Genomic DNA, 17,809 nt, shown 5'->3' with positions numbered 1-17,809 from the left:
TATGGAGTCAAAAGCGTTGTGCACAGCTTCCCTGAGCTCCTCTCATTATGTGATCCTGTATGTGAAATAGAGACAGGGCGCTGAGATAGGAAAACAAAGTGGTTAAAGTGGGGATAGATAGAGGAAGAAAATTGCACACAGATTATTCATTGTCTCACTGTAATTCTGCTAGTTTATGACTGAATAATTCCATGTGACACCACATTTACCTGAACTGTGGGGAAATGTCCGGTTTTACATCCTAGCTACGTTTTCTACAGATAGAAGGGATTTCATACAGAAGCCATGAACTACAAGTGGTGTGTCATTATTTTTGACTTAATAATTCGTTATTTCAAGATTCATTTTTATGAATCCTCCTTATTTTGAGATCTTGTTATTTCGATTGTTGACTATTTATCGATTGAATATTATATTTCCATATTTTCCAGACCCTAAGCCAGATGTTGCTCTAATGGCATTCACTAACTACATAGCAATGTGTTTTTCAGAACTTGCTGTTCAGGGCTTCAGTAATTTCATGATAAATCGCCCATGTATTTCTTTTTGGAGAAATATTACACTGAATAACAAATTTATTGTGTTCTCGCCTGGATGTCCTTTGTGAGTGTATTTCAACTTGGCTCCTGAACGGTTTCTCCATCCTGGTTTGTAGGTGGTGAATCCAAAGAAGAAGATGAAAAAGAAGAAATATGTCAATTCTGGCACGGTGAGTTGAACTTTGGAATACACATGCGCTCGCACACACACACACACACACACGTGTGGTGTAATGGTTTCTTTCGTTCATCTATATTAAAAAACAAAACAAAGCCACACATCCTCTGCCTGCAAGAATACAAGCTTTTCACATGAATTGCTATCTCCTTTCACACCCCCACTAATTAAATGAGTAAAAATAAATAACAATTGGGTGATTTTTGCAGCTGCGTGGAGACAAAGTATCACTTTGACACATCCTTAGAATGCATTATTTAAGTCTGTGTTTGCTGTTCACCACGTTAAACAGATGGTGAAGGTTAGAGGCGATGAATAACCTCTGAAATGAGAAGCACGAGACAGAGAGATAAGGGGGGTTGGGTATGGGGTGGAATATTTGAGTAATTCTGAAAGTGGACACAAAAGCAGGAATTTGTATCTTAACGTTAATGTGACATGAATCGGTTACCCAGACTGATGACTGCACCACAGACACCTCATTTCCTGTCTTCTGCATCACATACTCATCCTGGCAATGCTGCCTAACTTCAGCTGCTTTGCTTACGCTCATCACTCACTGTCTTGTTCATGGACGCACAAAAGATATATTGCAGGCAATTTTTGATATGAGAACATAATTCACTATTGCATGACAGAAAAGACTCCAATAAGGAATTAAAAAGGAATTAAAAAGGAAACATCGGAGCTTATAATTCACACACAATGGGTTCTTCATATGTGGATTTTTGGGATGTAATGAATAAAACACAAGGTGGTGGTATGATGACTTTAACACAAAGATGATCATTTTCCTATAACACCAAGTCGCTAAGTGTTTTATTCCCCATATGCAATAGTAATTTGCCAAACATTATTAATTAATTTATTTATTTATGATACATTTGAACTATTTTAGTTATATTTAATGCTGTGGAAAACTGCAAAAAAAAAGTTAGTTCCTGTTATCAATTCCATTATAGCAGCTACAGTGAGGGAAATTTCAGCTCAATTTGATCAGTTATCCAAACATTCCAATATTAGATTGATTACTTAAATGTATACAATAATATTTTGGTTATTTAATGGAGCCATAGAAATGTGTAATTCCTGAATTTCCCTCCAACAAAACACATTCGTTGATATTATTATAGTACCATTTGTTTTTTTAATTTAAGGTTTGGATTAAATTGAGTACAGTATAAGACTATAAGAAGCCTTTAATAAATATGCCTTTAATAATGGTGGAGTGTGATTTCCAGTTGGATTAAGGAGTAAATGATTAATTACAGAAGTTCTGGGTGTAGAACGCTAAACGAACCCAGCAAGTTCGATTAAACTCAATACAAAAGCACAACACTGATCCCAATGCACGCTGTCCCCCTGAGTGAGATTATGTATCCCTATTATGTATGCCCCTATTATGTATTCTGTCAGCATTTAGAAACAAACAGGCAATGCACACAATTTCCATTACTCACAATATGTAATCGCTTAACTGCACACAACAGAATTTGTTATATTAGTTTTCCTGTCATTCTACTGAGCACAAATGTTTTATGTCTCAATTTGTTCACACAGGTGACGCTGCTGTCTTTTTCTGTGGAGTCTGAATTCACTTTCCTCGATTACATCAAAGGAGGGTGAGTAGCGATAAGAAGCCTGCAGCTGTGGGGTGTTTGGTGAATCTCCGAATCGTTCTCTGTAAAAGCTGCCCTGAGTCTCAATACTTAGAAATGGCACACATCATTTACAGTATAATATGTATGTTTATTTTAAAAAATGATTTGAAAGTGAGGCAGCGTTGGATATATTAAGTTCAAAGGTTATTTCAATATTTAAGTGAGGAAAGTTACATGTATTTAGAGACGGGTTACACGCATGCTTAAGTCGATTTTTCTGGGCGCACAATTCATGCAAATTACCTGTTTGTAGTTCAGTCCTCCAAGGCTACCAGAATTATTAATTTTATTTATTTATTTTTAGGTAGAGGTGTTTATGACTGGGTCTAGAGCACCTTTAAATACAAGTAGTTTTGTCTTTGCTGTCAAATGTAATATGACATAATAAAAAATGCAAGAGATAATGTAAAAATGAAGAAAAAAAAATCAAAAAGACTAATATGATAATAAATGAATGAGAAGATGGCAATTAAAATCAACATATATCAACATATATGTTTATTGCAAATATATTTCTGCATGAATAGTCCTAGATTTATCAAATTAACCACTGCAAATTTGATGCAATCCAATAATTTGGCTCCCACATTAATTATTTCACAAGCTGCTGAATAGCACTTGATCTAGCACATTCTATTATTTTGCTTTTTTTTTTTTTTTTTAATTTTTAAATATCGTGCACCAACAGTTAATTGGGTGCATAACTTACTGCAATGTAAAATTGCAATGTATGTGTGAGATGTAGGCTATTTTATCACGATTTTCATTTTCCATTTTGAATGGTGTAATTAAAACAGTAATGGCAGTGTTTGAGTTAATTCGATGAGCTCTCCTGTAAAGAAAACAGGCCCATAGGGTTTATTTTCTTTTTTTGTATTTAGACCAAAATATAAATTAAATATTGTGGTGGTTACATCACACTGTCAGACACTGGGTCTCAAATTGATAATGTGAAAGAAAAATGCACTTAAGTCCAAGGTCAGCGTCATGTGTAACTGAGATATGACTCTGTTTTTGGCAAACTCGGTCCTGCATAACGCTCACACAGTTGTCTGAAAGTCCACAGCTACATCTAAGCTCATCCATATTCATCTCTGAATATGGCACTGAGCATGTAGCTGAGCAGTTTGTGGTTTTGTTTAAAGGCTTAAGTGTGGCTCTCTTGCCGTCCTGGGATTTTAAAAGCCTAACCTGCCAGTAATTAATATTAAACTTACTACTAAACTATCACTTTGTAATTACATATTTATTTTAACAATGTTTATTCAGAACTACTTCAGTGGTGAAGGACAATTCACGTTGTAGTTTAATTTGAGACATCATAAACATCTGGCTATTACATTACATTGAAATGTATGGCATTTTGCAGACACTCTTATCCAGAGCGACTTACATTCATCTTATTTATGCAGTTGAGGGTTAAGGGCCTTGCTCAAGGGCCCAGCAGTGGCAGATTGGCAGTGGTGGGATTTGAATTGATCTATTTTTTTCCTGAACATAAAAAGCATTGTCGGGATAAACAATGTCTAACGGGCTGGTCTTTTAAACGCTCTGACATTTCACCGGTTAGACGGGGCGTTCCTCACTGTCATGCCTCTGAAGGAGTCAGCCGAAAGCAGCGTGAGTGAGAAATAGACGCCTCCTCTCAAACTGAGATTTATTTTGCCAATATTTTTTGAGGGAACCACTCAGCCTGGATAATGCATGGCAGATATGTTTTTCGAAATGGCTCCAGTGCTTTTAAGCGCTTGTTGAATTTGATATTCTAGAAAGAGCGAAACTGGGGTCACCTTCAATCATCTAGGCAGCATCCTTGAGAAGTCTGCCTTTGAGAGTTCTGCACAAGGAATGTCCATTTTCAAGAATGTCTAGTGGTTAGTAAGCAGCTCTTATCACAAAAAACAGAGACAGATAAGTAAAAAACAGATGAGGTGTTTAGGAAGCATGTCAAACATTCTGCCTACTTTATATAATCAACAACATTTAGAATTCAACCAAATGAAATTCATGATGTTGCCTTAAAAGCATGTCAGGTGGGAAAACTCAACTTTGACTTTAGATTACTGCTTTGCTCTTCTTTTAGAGAAATGCATTTTTTCTTCGTGTGAATCTAAAGATACTGGCCTAATCGATGAGCCTTTATTTTCAAACCAAAGTTTGTTGAATTTGGCCTGTTGCATTGCTTGTTTTGTCATTTTGTATATAGCAGTTTTCATTCACTTTTCTTTGCTGGTGACAAATGGAAAATGACAAAATAGACTCTTTTAAACTTTTTTAATTCTGTAAGTATAACAGTATACCCAACGATTCACAAGTTCATATAACATAGGAATATTTTTTTAGCTTAGAGCTCTGAGAGGTCATAATATAGCATGAATTATGGCAACAGAGATCACACACAATATGTACATACACATACTACATGGCCAAATGTTATTGGACACTTATATGTAGTTTTTCTCCAAACTGTTGCCACTACTGTAAGTTGGAAGCACACAATTGCACACATTGTTTATAATGTCTACTGTATGTACAATTTCTCTTCACTGGAATTAAGAGGCCCAAACATGTTCTAGCATGACTATACCCCTGTGGACAAAGCAAGGCCCATGAAGACATGGGCTGCATCCAAATATCCCTCCTACCCTACTATACAGGAGTAGTATGCCCGAATTCTCAGCATTCATTAAACAGAAGGCAAGAAATACCCGGATGAACTACTGCTTCTGCAGTAAATGGTCTACACTTATATAGCGCTTTTATCCAAAGCACTTTACACTGTGTCTCATTCACCCATTCACACACACACCAATATTAGCTGCCATGCAAGGCGCTAATTTGCCATCGGGAGCAACTTGGGGTTCAGTGTCTTGCTCAAGGACACTTCGGCATGTGGAGTCATGTGGGCCGGGAATCGAACCGCCAACCCTACGATTAGTGGACAACCCGCTCTACCACCTGAGCCACAGCCACCCGTACATAAAATAGTATGAAAGCAATGCACACTGCACTATCCCATAAGGCAGCGGGACAGGCGCGGGGGAGCTGTAAGAATATATACCATCTACTGTATATATTAGTGATTTAGTGATGTAGATCAAGCAGTAATGTTACTCAGAGTGTGATAACAAATCAAAAGAAGAGTATGCTTCTTTTGCTTCAGCTATGACGAGCATCAAGGAAGGCATGCATATCTTAAATTAAGGGTCAAACAGAAACCTGAAACTTGCACTTATAAACAAAAACGTATTGTATTAATGATCACAGAGAATGAGTTATTGATGGAAAGAAATAACAGCAATATCATCACAGGCTTCCTACTCTACTGGATGTGAAGTGTATTTGACTGGTATTTAATTGTAATTGAGATAGCGTTTGATTGGTGTGTAGAGATTGTATAACTGCAGACATACATCAGTGTAGTAACAATGCATACTTACTGCCTCACTGTGTGAGTTTTCCACCTACAGATAGAAAATGCTGCGCATTCAAGAGCTGAACTGTGCATTGTTAATGAAATAATCCCTGGTAAACAGCTACAGCAATTTAAGTTCTTAAGCATTTAGGAAATGCTTGATTTGCTGTGCTGTCAATCATGCACTGGTTATGTACGGATTTACGGCTTAATTTTACACACACGATCATTAATAAAGATAAATCATTTTGTGTCATCTTTTGGTATATTGCCCTGGTGGTATAAGCAGAAGTCTGATGCTTCACATCACACTGTCACTGCTCATTTTTCATACAACTGCCCACCACGCCAACCTTACTTCTATCATCTGAATTACAACACATGGGTAGGAGCACACCTGCAACATAAAGAGGGACAAACACTGAATCTGAAGTTTAACTGAATTGAATTTTAACTTATTAAGCGTTCAGCAGGTACATAGGATAAATGGCATAGATAAATGGTATAGAAAAATACCATGCTATAAATATCTCAGTAAGAAAGTAAATGGATAATTATATCATGAATAACGTCTCTCGTTGTAATGAGTCAGATGTAAGAAATGCATGCCATCCTCATTTGAACACATCATGCGTGTTCCTAGTTGTAATTATAGTTCTAGTTCCTCTAAACAAGAGATGTCAAACATTAAATAAATGTAAAAAATTATGTCGAATTAATTCCATGCCCCAATTAAGTCCATGTCATATACAGTCCCCTCTGAAAGTACCGGAACAGCAAGGCCTATTCTATTGTTTTCATTACACAGTGCTGTGAAAAAATATTTCCTGAGTTCTGTTTTTGTGTGTATCTCATTCTAAATTGTTTCAGAAATTAAAACAAAATCTAAGATAAAACAAAGGCAACCTGAGTAAACACAAAATACAGTTTTTAAATGATAATGCATCCAATACCAATTGGGCCCGTGTGAAAATGTATTTGCCCCCGTAGTTACTAATTCCCCAAATCTATGAAACTGCATTCATAAGGGGGTTCAGCTGGACTAGACACAACCTGGCCTGATTACTGCAAACCCTGTTCAATCAAATCTACACTTAAATAGAACTCTTTTAACAGCATGAAGTTGGTTAAAAGGTCTTACCCAGTAACACACTATGCCAACGTAGAAAGAAATTCCAGAAATGATGAGGAAAAAGGTGATTGAAATACATCAGTATGGGTAGGATTACAAAGCTATTCCAAAGGCTCTGAGATGCCAAAAAAACCACAGTGAGAGCCATTATCTCCATGTCACATACAGTCCACTCTGAAAGTACTGGAACTGCAAGGCCAATTCTATTGTTTTCAGTATACAGTGATTTCACTATACAAATTGTTTTCTGAAACAATTTAGTATGAGATATATATACCAAAACTGAAGAACTCAGCAAATATAACACTATATAGTGAAAACAATAAAATTGGCCTTGCTGTTCCAGTACTTTCAGAGGGGACTGTATACTCTCTATTAAGTCAATTTGAGTTCCAGGTTGTAATCCTAGTTAAATTTAAAATTCATGACAATGTATGGTAAAATAATAAGAGTTGTTGATGGGTTATTAGTCTACTAAATTGTTTTTGTTTTGTTTTGGTCTGGGCAAATGATATTAGACTACGTATTACCTAAAACTGCTCTAAAGGACATTTTTTGTAACATTGGTGCTCGAAAAAGATTTTCTTTGACTTATCACATGCTTTTAGTAACTGAATAAAGTGATCAGAGAGGTAAAGAGTACTGCGGCATATAAGAGCCGGTGTATTTGTGGGTGTGTGTGTGTAATAGGAATGAGAAAGCGAGCTAGAGATACAATGTCTGCTGATAATCAATTATGACTTAGTGGTGGACCGAGAAGTGGGGGAAAAAAATTAAATAGTAATTAAGGAAGTGAAGAAGGGACTGACACAGCTCTGGATTAGCCTCAGTGTCACACTGTTAAATTGATAGGGAGGTGGAACACACACACACACACACACACACACACACACGGCCGGAGTCGGACCATAGTATTCCTCCCACCAACCATAGATACTGTTCAGCAGGGATAATATAACATGCTGCATATATAAAAAGTCATCTTTATTTGCCCTATGTGAACAAATGGAAGTTTTATTCATTAAAACAGGATGTTGATTGCTAAAGTTCACTATCTAACATTTCTTTCTTGTCACCTAGTCAGACTTACCTTTTCATAACTACACATCATCCTTTTAATTTTACTCCTCATAATAATTCATAGTAGTTACTGAGAAATATGCCTTAAAATGGATAACTGAATAATACACATGTCAATTGAGTAAATAGCTAGCTGATAGTCCAGAAATCATTTATGGTCCATAAATGAAAGGCGAGTAATTGAGAATAGCAAGCTTGCTATCATTGCAACTAAATTTCAGCATTATTAGGCTAACACCACATTTCTTTCTTTATCTTTTTGCCTATGCTTCCACCAATATATGAAAAGACACGGGATGCTAGGTTTGCTGTTCTTTGCTCACTCTTGTATTTGAATCTAATTAGCTGACTAAATGTAATTCAAGGCAAACAGGGTCTGTACTAAAGGAAGGGGCTATAATATTTCCCCCTAAATTATGACAAATATGAATTTGTTTATAGTTCATGATGAGTGTTTAACAGCAAGGACCTGCTGTGGCACGCTACTTTCAGAAATGTAAACTTGTTATGCCACGACAGTGAGTCCAACACACAATTGGTCCACCAGGAATTTTCTTGACCCTCTCAATTATCATTTCACCACTGCTCACACTTACTTTCTCACTCTGTCTCACACACACACACACGCACTAGTTGGAAATAAACCCATGCTGCGAGAGCAAGGCTGTGCTCTGATTAAAAACTGACCTTTACCTCGGTGGTGGTCTCTGATGGTTGAGTGGCAGATAGCCAACACGTGACCCCTCCTGACATTTCTATTAAAGGCTGTCGTCCTAACACTTAGCATCATGTGGTGTTAAGTGTGGAAAAGGCACTGTGAAAATACAAGTGTATTAAACATGGCTTTAACTGAATATTTTTAGTAAAACCAATGACTCCTACCCTAGAAGGACATGGCAGGTATTCTGAATTTCCCTGGAATGCACTCCATGTCAATATCAATACCTCTTCACTCCATCCATAATTAGACTGCTGTAGTGGTCATCCTGCCTACTGCAGCATTGCGAACATGCTCTCTGCATTCTGCCTGACAAATGAATGGCCAATACTTAGTGACAAGAGCTTCTATCTGCCCAATGATCAATGCTTGGCCTTGTGTACACTCTCGACAGGTTCCTGCATAGTGAAGAGCTCTCTAGGGCACTACAATGCAGTTACTCCAACCTGACAAATTTTAGATCTTCTTTGTGGATAACTGGGCCATGGCCAAGCAATAGGCAGGCCATTTCCTTTCACAATAGTAATGAATCATGCCCTATAAGAATTCAGAATTAATTAAAACATAGCTTTTCTCATTTGGGATGTAACTGAATATGCATCCCACTGCAAAAAAAAAAAAAAAAAAAATCTCAGCAAGTGAAAAAGAATCTTGAATATGAGAATATTTCTTATTGTGAGATTATTATAAATCAAATATAAGAATATTCAGCCTATTCAGATTATACTACACAAATTCAAATATACCTATGAATAGGAGGTGCACCATTTGTTTTCTTTTCTCTCTTACGTTCTTTTTTGTTTTTAGAAAGCTTGCGATAAAGGTTTGCATCCGACTGAGACTAGAGATGTACATTGGGACTTGGATCCTGTGGGACACAACAAAAAAAGTTGCATGAGTGGGAGGTTTTTACTTTCATGCAGGTGCAAGTGAGCACTCACTTGGATATGAAGCTTGTGGGACAAAGAAAGTCCACATTAATTAATATGTTGCATGATGCATTTACAGTGTTTATTCATTCATCCTTCATTTAAATTAGGTTATTAGCTTGTTTACATTTTTAGGAATTTGGACCAATAAATATGTTCAAAAATATTGCAGGCAGGTACAAAAGCAAAACGAATAACCGTGTGAGCGCAATTTAAAAAAAGAAACATGATTTCTAGTTGAGACCAATTATAAACACTGAGGCTGAGTAACAGCCAGAGCATGCTGACACAGCTGGCATTTCTACCTTAGACTTTTTCCTCATAGTGTTAGGGTTGAAAATAAAGAAAAGAAAAAGCGTTAGGCCACGCCCACTCAAATTCAAATACATATGGATATTTAGAGTACAAGTTGTAGCACTTGTTACACCCCTAGCATACAGGCACATTACTGATTCTACTACCAAACATATGTTTGAAGGTTCTATCACCACCCTCCCTGCCTTTGCACTGCTAGCCATCAAAATATTGAATTGTCAGAGTTGTTTTGTAATTCATGCTTGAATGCAGAATAGGCTTCACAAGTCACATGGCCTTTCATGAATTAATAAAGGGGATAATTACAATCCAGGTTACAAATGGGCAAGAGGCTCAGTATTAGCTAGGGATTTCAAAGGTTAATGTACTTTTTCTACCCTTTTCATTATAAGTGTATTAGTCCTTATCCCTTTTAAAGCCCTAAGAATGCTCAGTATTATGCTTCATTTTCCCCCCTTAAGTTGCATAGTGCATAACTAAATTAGAAAGATTAATACTGCATAAATTTACACATTTAGAAAATTGAATTTTTTTTCAACGCTCTATCAATTTAATTGATTTGAGAAAAATATATTTTTGAATGCATTTCCCTTTTAAACAACTGATTAAAGATGCATTTTTCCTGATCACATGCAGACTACAGAAGATGTTTTAGGAGTGAGCCACAATATAATCCAAAATCTTAGATATTCAGAGTTAATATTCTTGCTCAAGGGCTCAACACACAGTCCTGGGAAAGAAACACGCTTGTGGTGCTTATTTATTGTTATTATTGTTTAAATAATTTGACTTCAAGACATACTGAAAAGACAGGATAGAGTTGAAAGAGGATAATGCTTTTTCAGGGCGAACATTGCTCAACACTAGAGAAGTGGGCTAGCTTGATGTAATTACTTGTCCCGTCTATCTTAAATAGACAGGAGCTGCTGGAGTGGATGCTACTCATGCCATTAAGCATAAGTGTGTGTGCGTGTGTGTGTGTGTGTGTGTGTGTGTGTGTGTGTGTGTTTGTTTACATTCACTGGCCACTTTATTAGGAACACATGTACATATGCACTTTTATGCAGTTGTCCAATCAATCGCACATGTGGCAGTAGTACAACACACATATACACACACAAATCATGCAAATACAGGTCTGGAGCTGTAATGTTCACATTAAAAATCAAAATGGGGAAAATGTGCATTCAGTGACTTTGATCATGGCATGGTTGTTGGTAACAGATGGACTGATTTGAGTATTTCAGAAACTGCTGATTTCCTGGGGTTTCATGCACAATAGTCTCTAAAGTTTACACAGGGAAAAAAAAACATCTGAGAGGTAGTTCTGCAGGTGGGAACGTCTCTTTGAGGAGAATGGCCAGAATGGGCTAGAACAGCAAAAAACCACACCTGTCAGCAACTATAATTTGAACAGCAGAACAATAATTAGAGTCTAGTATGGGCACAGGCTCACGGAAACTAGACACCGAGTTGCTTTTTTGTTCACCACGGTTGTAAAGTGTGTTTTCCCCGTTTTTTTTATTTTTAATTTTTTTTTAAAAGTATGTCCATTCTCCTTTGAGTGTATCCGCCCCAAAGAACTGCTGCTCACTGGCTATTTCCATTTTGTGGAAATTCTAGGGGTTACTATTAAAATGATCGGTAATTGTACATATAGTTGTGCTGTAGCATATACATAGTATATACACATAAATGAGCACTTGAGGTTCTCCAGGATGTTTATTGGTGATGACATTGACATCTTATTTTTTTCCCTTGTTTACAATTCTATCCAGGACCCAAATCAATTTCACAGTGGCCATCGATTTCACTGCGTCTAATGGTAAGTGATTACGTGGTTTTACTTTCTTTATTTAAAAGAAGAATAAAACTTTCTCTATTTAACACCAAGCCTCTTCTGTTTAATAGTTCTAAAGATTTAATATTTGTGAATGGGCATCCTACTGCAATGGGGATCTGAACTGAACGCTAAGTAGGGTGTCTGGACTTGCCCAGAGGGGAACCGAGTACAGAATAGGCTGGTTAGAGAACGGTGCTTTGCTGCACCTGCTGACGATGAATGGCACTCTCCTGTTCTTACAGCAATTACTAATAATTACTATACTTTTGAAAGCTGCAAAAGAAGTCTATTAATAGTCTATTAATAATCAAGTGCTAATGTGGCCCAGCCAAGAAAATGTGTTTGAGAACATATGAACATGTAAAGTATGAAAATATGTGGTTGAGTTTAGTGAGATTTGCTGTGGGCAGGCTGCCTGCAGTGCCGCTAGCTATTCAGAGTTTGTTCATAACAATTAGACAACACGACCAATGGCTGTTTAGAGAACCCTTCAACAATAAATACCCTTCAAACTCAACAGCACAATAAGAAGCACATGAATAGCCTTTCAGCAGCTTAGGTGGTGTGGAGTACACCCCTGAAGTGTTCGTATATACTGGTTTCTGAATAAAGACATCAACACATTTACATTAAGAAGGACTGACTGATTTTTCAAAAATGGCTCCTGCTGTACAATATAGCACTTAGTCTTCTGTTCATTTTTTTTTAATATACTTTCTTAGTATAATAGCTTATAACCATGTAGTATGGTATAATATCATATTTAATGCAGTCCTTCAGTGTTTTTCAACCTAATCTCTATCCCACATCTGTAGTATATGGGTGATTACCATGGACTTCAGCAATATTTCCTGTACTGAGAAAAATAGAAAGTCTGTTTAAGTAAGTTTATTTGTATAGCATTTTAAACAACAAATATTGTCATGAAGCAACTTTACAAAGCCTGGATACAGATTTAAATCGCTAATGAGCAAGGCAGTGTACAGATTCTCTCTTTGTGTTGCGGCAAGTGGTTTGTACTTATGTTTTTGTTCCTGTTGAACTCCTGCCTCCACCTGTTTTCTGTCACTGGTTTGGTAGCCGATTGTTTTCTGTTAGTTCTTGATTAATTTGTCTAGGTACACCCTGTTGTTTGTTTGTTTCTTTGCTTTTTGTCATGCTTTTTGTAGTGTTAATCCAAGCCTTGATTTACAGAGTCCTGTTTTCGCTGTGTTAATTAGTCTGAAGGGGATTACGTGGAATTTCTTTTGTGATTGTTGCGGCCAAAAATGCTTTGATTTTGCTGCAGCTTTTTTCAAAATATGCGATGCAACTTGCAGAGATTTTTTTTGTGGAAAACTACTTGAATTGGTGAAATAGCAATTGCGCAAAAATGTTTTGCACGCAGTGTCTTTCGCAGTGATGTTTGTTGGTGAATGAGACCTTTTTAGCTGTACTCATGTTCGACACACGTGAATTGTGGCTGAATGAGTGTTGTGATGACTTCACATGACACGTCTTGGACCAAACCTGCGGTAATTTTGAAAAATTGCAAGCTCCTCTGAATATTGTTCATTTCTGTGATCGCAAAAATCGTAAAATCCTGGAGGGACTGGCTAATGAGCAGCAGTTCTTGGGTATTTATCTGCAGTATCCAGGTGAAATTATCCACTTACACAAGGGTGAGACTTGAGTATAAACTGTTTTTGTGAAGTGCAAATCACGACAGTATCCATGTGGGACCATCCACAGCAACAGAAAGTGAGTCACAATTCAAAATATTCAGGGTGCAGAGCATAAATACTCAGCTCCCAAAGACCATTTAACATGACAGTAAGACGTTACAATAAATACAGGGTCCAAAGCTGCCAATTGTAAAAGCATAAGAGTTATCAGGATGAATCAAGCAGGTCCAGAAGGTGATAAAAGCCACAGCACTAGACATGTGTCATCACATCAGGCAAAAAGAGTACTTATAGCTCAACAGAGAGAACAGATTATTATGCATGCTCTTATCCTACAGTGGTTTAAAAGGGTGTACACTGTGATTAGAGTGCAATCTGTGACTCTGGCAGGTTGAGCTATGACAGAATTTTACTGGAAGTCTTAATTCGGTCAATAAAGGTTTTTGGAAACTTTTGTTCGCATTTGCTCACTCAAATGTGTTTGTTAATTAAGCTCTAAATATGCAGAATTCATCCTGCCAGAGAGCCACAAGAGGAAGAGCTTGTGGTTATGCCTTACCAAAGCAGTTGCGTGGGTCTGATCATGCATGCTGAGGGAAAACATAAATAATTGGTATTGCTCTAGTATTACAGTATTTATTTTGGACTTTAATGGTTGTAGTTTCAAATTATATAGCTGGTATTTTAACCATTTAATGATTGGTTTCAAGAACTGTCCACTGGCTTCCGTTCCATTCCAAAGATTTTCGGTCCTTTTCACAGTCCAGGGAAATGTTATCTATAGTAATCACACCATAGATTATCATACCACATCGAGGGTAGATAATAAACTGATGAACAATAAATTGATGCTATGCTGTAGTTTTTTTCCCACTATCTAGTACAATGCTAACTCTGATATGTAGGTAACCCGTCCCAGTCCACATCCCTCCACTATATGAACCCATACCAGATGAATGCCTACGCCATGGCACTGAAGGCCGTAGGAGAGATCATTCAGGACTACGACAGTGATAAGATGTTCCCTGCGCTGGGCTTTGGGGCAAAATTACCCCCGGATGGACGTGTGTCCCACGAGTTTCCTCTGGTGAGTAATTAAGCAAACATCTACATCTTTTCCTCATTCTTTCAATGCTATCTCATGTAAAATGCGATGAGCATGATTATTGGATTTCATAAGTGATAAAGTTACAACTTCTTATGCAACTTCTTAACAACCCAGCTACTGATAGACTCAGGGGCGTAGGAGCGATTTTGAACCTGGGAGGGAACCTGAAATGAGTTGGAAATATGAGTTGGAGGCTATTTTGCTATAGAAAAAACATTCCATTGTCCAGTTTTTTGCTGGATGACAGTGTGACCTGCTATGGTAGTTCTTGATGCAGCAGCACTGCCCTACCATGCCATACTATTTCCAGAATCATGACAGAAAATGAAAACATACAGTCTCCAACTCATAGCTCCAACTCACTAACAGTAGGAGTAATCCTCACATGATGACGCCCGCATCCCAAACATCCAACATGGTGTGACCTGAACTAGCTGGCTAACTGGTAGCTATCCATACAACCTACAAGCTCGTCCTCCTCAGTCTTTTCTACTCCTGTGACCTTCTGTTCACCCTCCTCTGTCCTCGTTCTCTTAAAATATTGTAGGATGCTCATCTCTGTGTGAAAATTTTGACTAAAGTTCCCATTAAATCTTTTCTGGCATATACACATAATTTTGGTGTGTTAGCTAGCTTGCAAACTTATGCATATTTGACAGTTTCATAGACTAAATAATTATTTCGACAACAAAATTGTCATCAAAACCAGCAAACAATTCCGCTTTCACTGCGTAAGAGTAGCCACATCTCTGAAAAGCCATACCAGGTTTTGCTTGTTACCTTGCAGGAACAGACACTTTGCTCTCGTCAAGCTTGGCAACAGGCAAACGGTTGAGTGATCCCTAGCTACTCGAGTCTGACCCCTGCACTTATTATAGCGAAAGTTTGTTTTTTAAAATTGAATTATGTTTCTAAAAGTTGAGGAATGGATTAATTTGGAGACTGTCTAACTCAGAAATCCTTGGAGACAGGCAGGCAATGCGAAATAAAATTTGAGATTAGGAAAAAGTGGGGGGGAACCTAGATTTTGAAATGTTCCCCCCATGTATAATGGCTCCTACGACCATTGGTCCTTATGTATTTGCAGTACTGGGGATTCCCTTCTCTGAGTAAAGGCGATGTGTAATGCATTACTTTGCTTTCCTTTTATCAAAAGTAAAGATTCCTCCTAGGTTTGAATGTTCAAAAACTACATCCCTGCTAATGATGGATGTGGTGTACCTGCATGTGTATGTCATGGGATAGAAATGCAATCTAGCCTCTTTGCTCAGGGAGGGATTATGGTTTTGTGCTCTCCCTGTGGAATGATGTAGGCTCAGAGCAAGCTAAATTGATCAGAGCCTCTGTTTCCACTCTCTCTGAACTGCATCTAGAAGTTTCAGTGTGTGTCAGATTATGATAAACTCCCATATAGAGGTTTAGAGGCAATGGACCTAATGCTATAGCTGGAGGGGGCAGAGACATTTTTTATTGTTGTGGGGCTGTGCTTCCTATACAGTTCACTTAGTACAGACATGCACAACCTAAATTCTTCCCATTAATCTCATAATCGTTTAAGAAAGCATTCAGTACACTGGAGTATAGTTCAGTCATTCCAGAGTGTCACATCCCAGTAAGATGTAGACCTCTCATAATGATTTGTTTCTCTCATGATAAGCAGTCAAATTTTTACCTGAAACATGCCACTAATTGTCAATAAACCTCTGGAAGTTATTCAGGTAGAAAAAAATCACTGGGTGAAATATTATTGGTAGAGACTAATCTTTTTTGAGAACTGTCTTCAGTCATATTGTTTGGTTATGCTTGGAAAATACTATTTGGATATCTTTACACTTACCTACTAACCAGACAAAAATATACTAACCTTGTTCTCTGTTGCAGAATGGTAATATTGAAAACCCATATTGTAATGGGATTGAGGGGATCTTGGAGGCCTACCACCAGAGCTTAAAGACTGTCCAGCTTTATGGGCCCACAAACTTTGCCCCTGTGGTTAACCACGTAGCCAGGTACTCATTTGAACATTTAAACAGTATATACACATTCATTTAAACATAAAAACATATACCATACAACATAATAGGAATGTACACTTTTTGACCAAAAGTATGTGGACACCTGACCATCCCAACTCTATGTGCTTCTTGAGCCATAGAGTTCAAAACCATGGGAATTAATATGGAGTTAGTCCCCTCTTTGCTGTATATAACAACCTCAAATCTTCAGGGAAGGCTTTGCACTAATATTTGGAGTATTAATGAGGTCAGCCACTGATGGTAAATGAAAAAGTGTTCCATTTCATCCCAGTGGTGTTCAGGGGTTGAGGTCAGGGTTTTGTGCAGGCCCCTAGAGTTCTTCCACACCAAACTTGGCAAACTATCTCTCATTTTATGCACAGGGGCACTGTCACACTGGGACAAGTTTGGGTCCCTTAGTACCAGTTGAGGGAAATCTTAATGTTAAAGCATACAAAGACTTTGTGTCAACAGTGTGAGAAAGACTACATATGGGCATGATGGTTAGGTGTACACATACTTTTGGCCATGTAGTGTAACTGAATACATACTTCGGAAAGAAGAGATATTAACAGGAGGTGCACTATTCATTTTTTTATTGCCACTAGGTGGTGGAGGCAATATGTTTTTGGGTTGTCCATGCATCTGTCTATCTGTCCAAATGTGCGTCTGTCTGATATTCTTGTTAGCGTGATATCTCAAGAAAGTGTGTTTGAATGTTTGAAAACTTTATATGGAATTATCATTGTAACCAGCAGATTACAATGATTAGATTTTGGAATTGATCCAAAAAGGGTCAAGGTCACAGCAAGGTCTGAATGTTTCCTCAATAGCTTTCTTCCTAGAAGCTTCCTAGGGTTTAAGCATATTTCAGGCCTACAAATTACAAAGAAGGGGGACTAGACTTGTTGGCGGTAGAGACATCCCTGTTCTACTTTAGAAAAGCTTGCCAGAAAGGTTCATATGGCAGCTGAGACTAGAGGATTTACTTTCATGATATGAAGCTCTTTGGACAAAGAAAGACCATGTTCATGCAGCGATGCCTGGTGAGTTTACAGCATCCTTAGTAACTGCCTGGTCAGGGTTGCCATGGTTTGAATTAGGCTACAGTTATATATATATATATATATATATATATATATATATATATATATATATATATATATATATATATAGATACATAGATAGATAGATAGATAAAGAGAGAGAAAT

General features: G+C 37.5%; 1 protein-coding gene across 1 annotated transcript in view; it reads left to right on the top strand.

Annotated features, from left to right (window-relative positions):
- cpne5b (copine Vb) overlaps positions 1–17,809 on the top strand; it is a 120,591-nt gene that overhangs the window by 89,254 nt on the left and 13,528 nt on the right. Inside the window, exons 12-16 of the mRNA XM_053652482.1 lie at positions 656–709; positions 2,278–2,339; positions 11,746–11,792; positions 14,380–14,561; positions 16,464–16,591. Coding sequence (XP_053508457.1) covers positions 656–709; positions 2,278–2,339; positions 11,746–11,792; positions 14,380–14,561; positions 16,464–16,591 — 473 coding nt within the window. The remainder of the gene's footprint in view (positions 1–655; positions 710–2,277; positions 2,340–11,745; positions 11,793–14,379; positions 14,562–16,463; positions 16,592–17,809) is intronic.

The sequence above is a fragment of the Ictalurus furcatus genome, chromosome 21, assembly GCF_023375685.1.
Source record: "Ictalurus furcatus strain D&B chromosome 21, Billie_1.0, whole genome shotgun sequence".
Classification (NCBI taxonomy): domain Eukaryota; kingdom Metazoa; phylum Chordata; class Actinopteri; order Siluriformes; family Ictaluridae; genus Ictalurus; species Ictalurus furcatus.
Note: the sequence above shows the minus strand (reverse complement) of the source record. Positions and strands in the feature narration are given on the sequence as shown.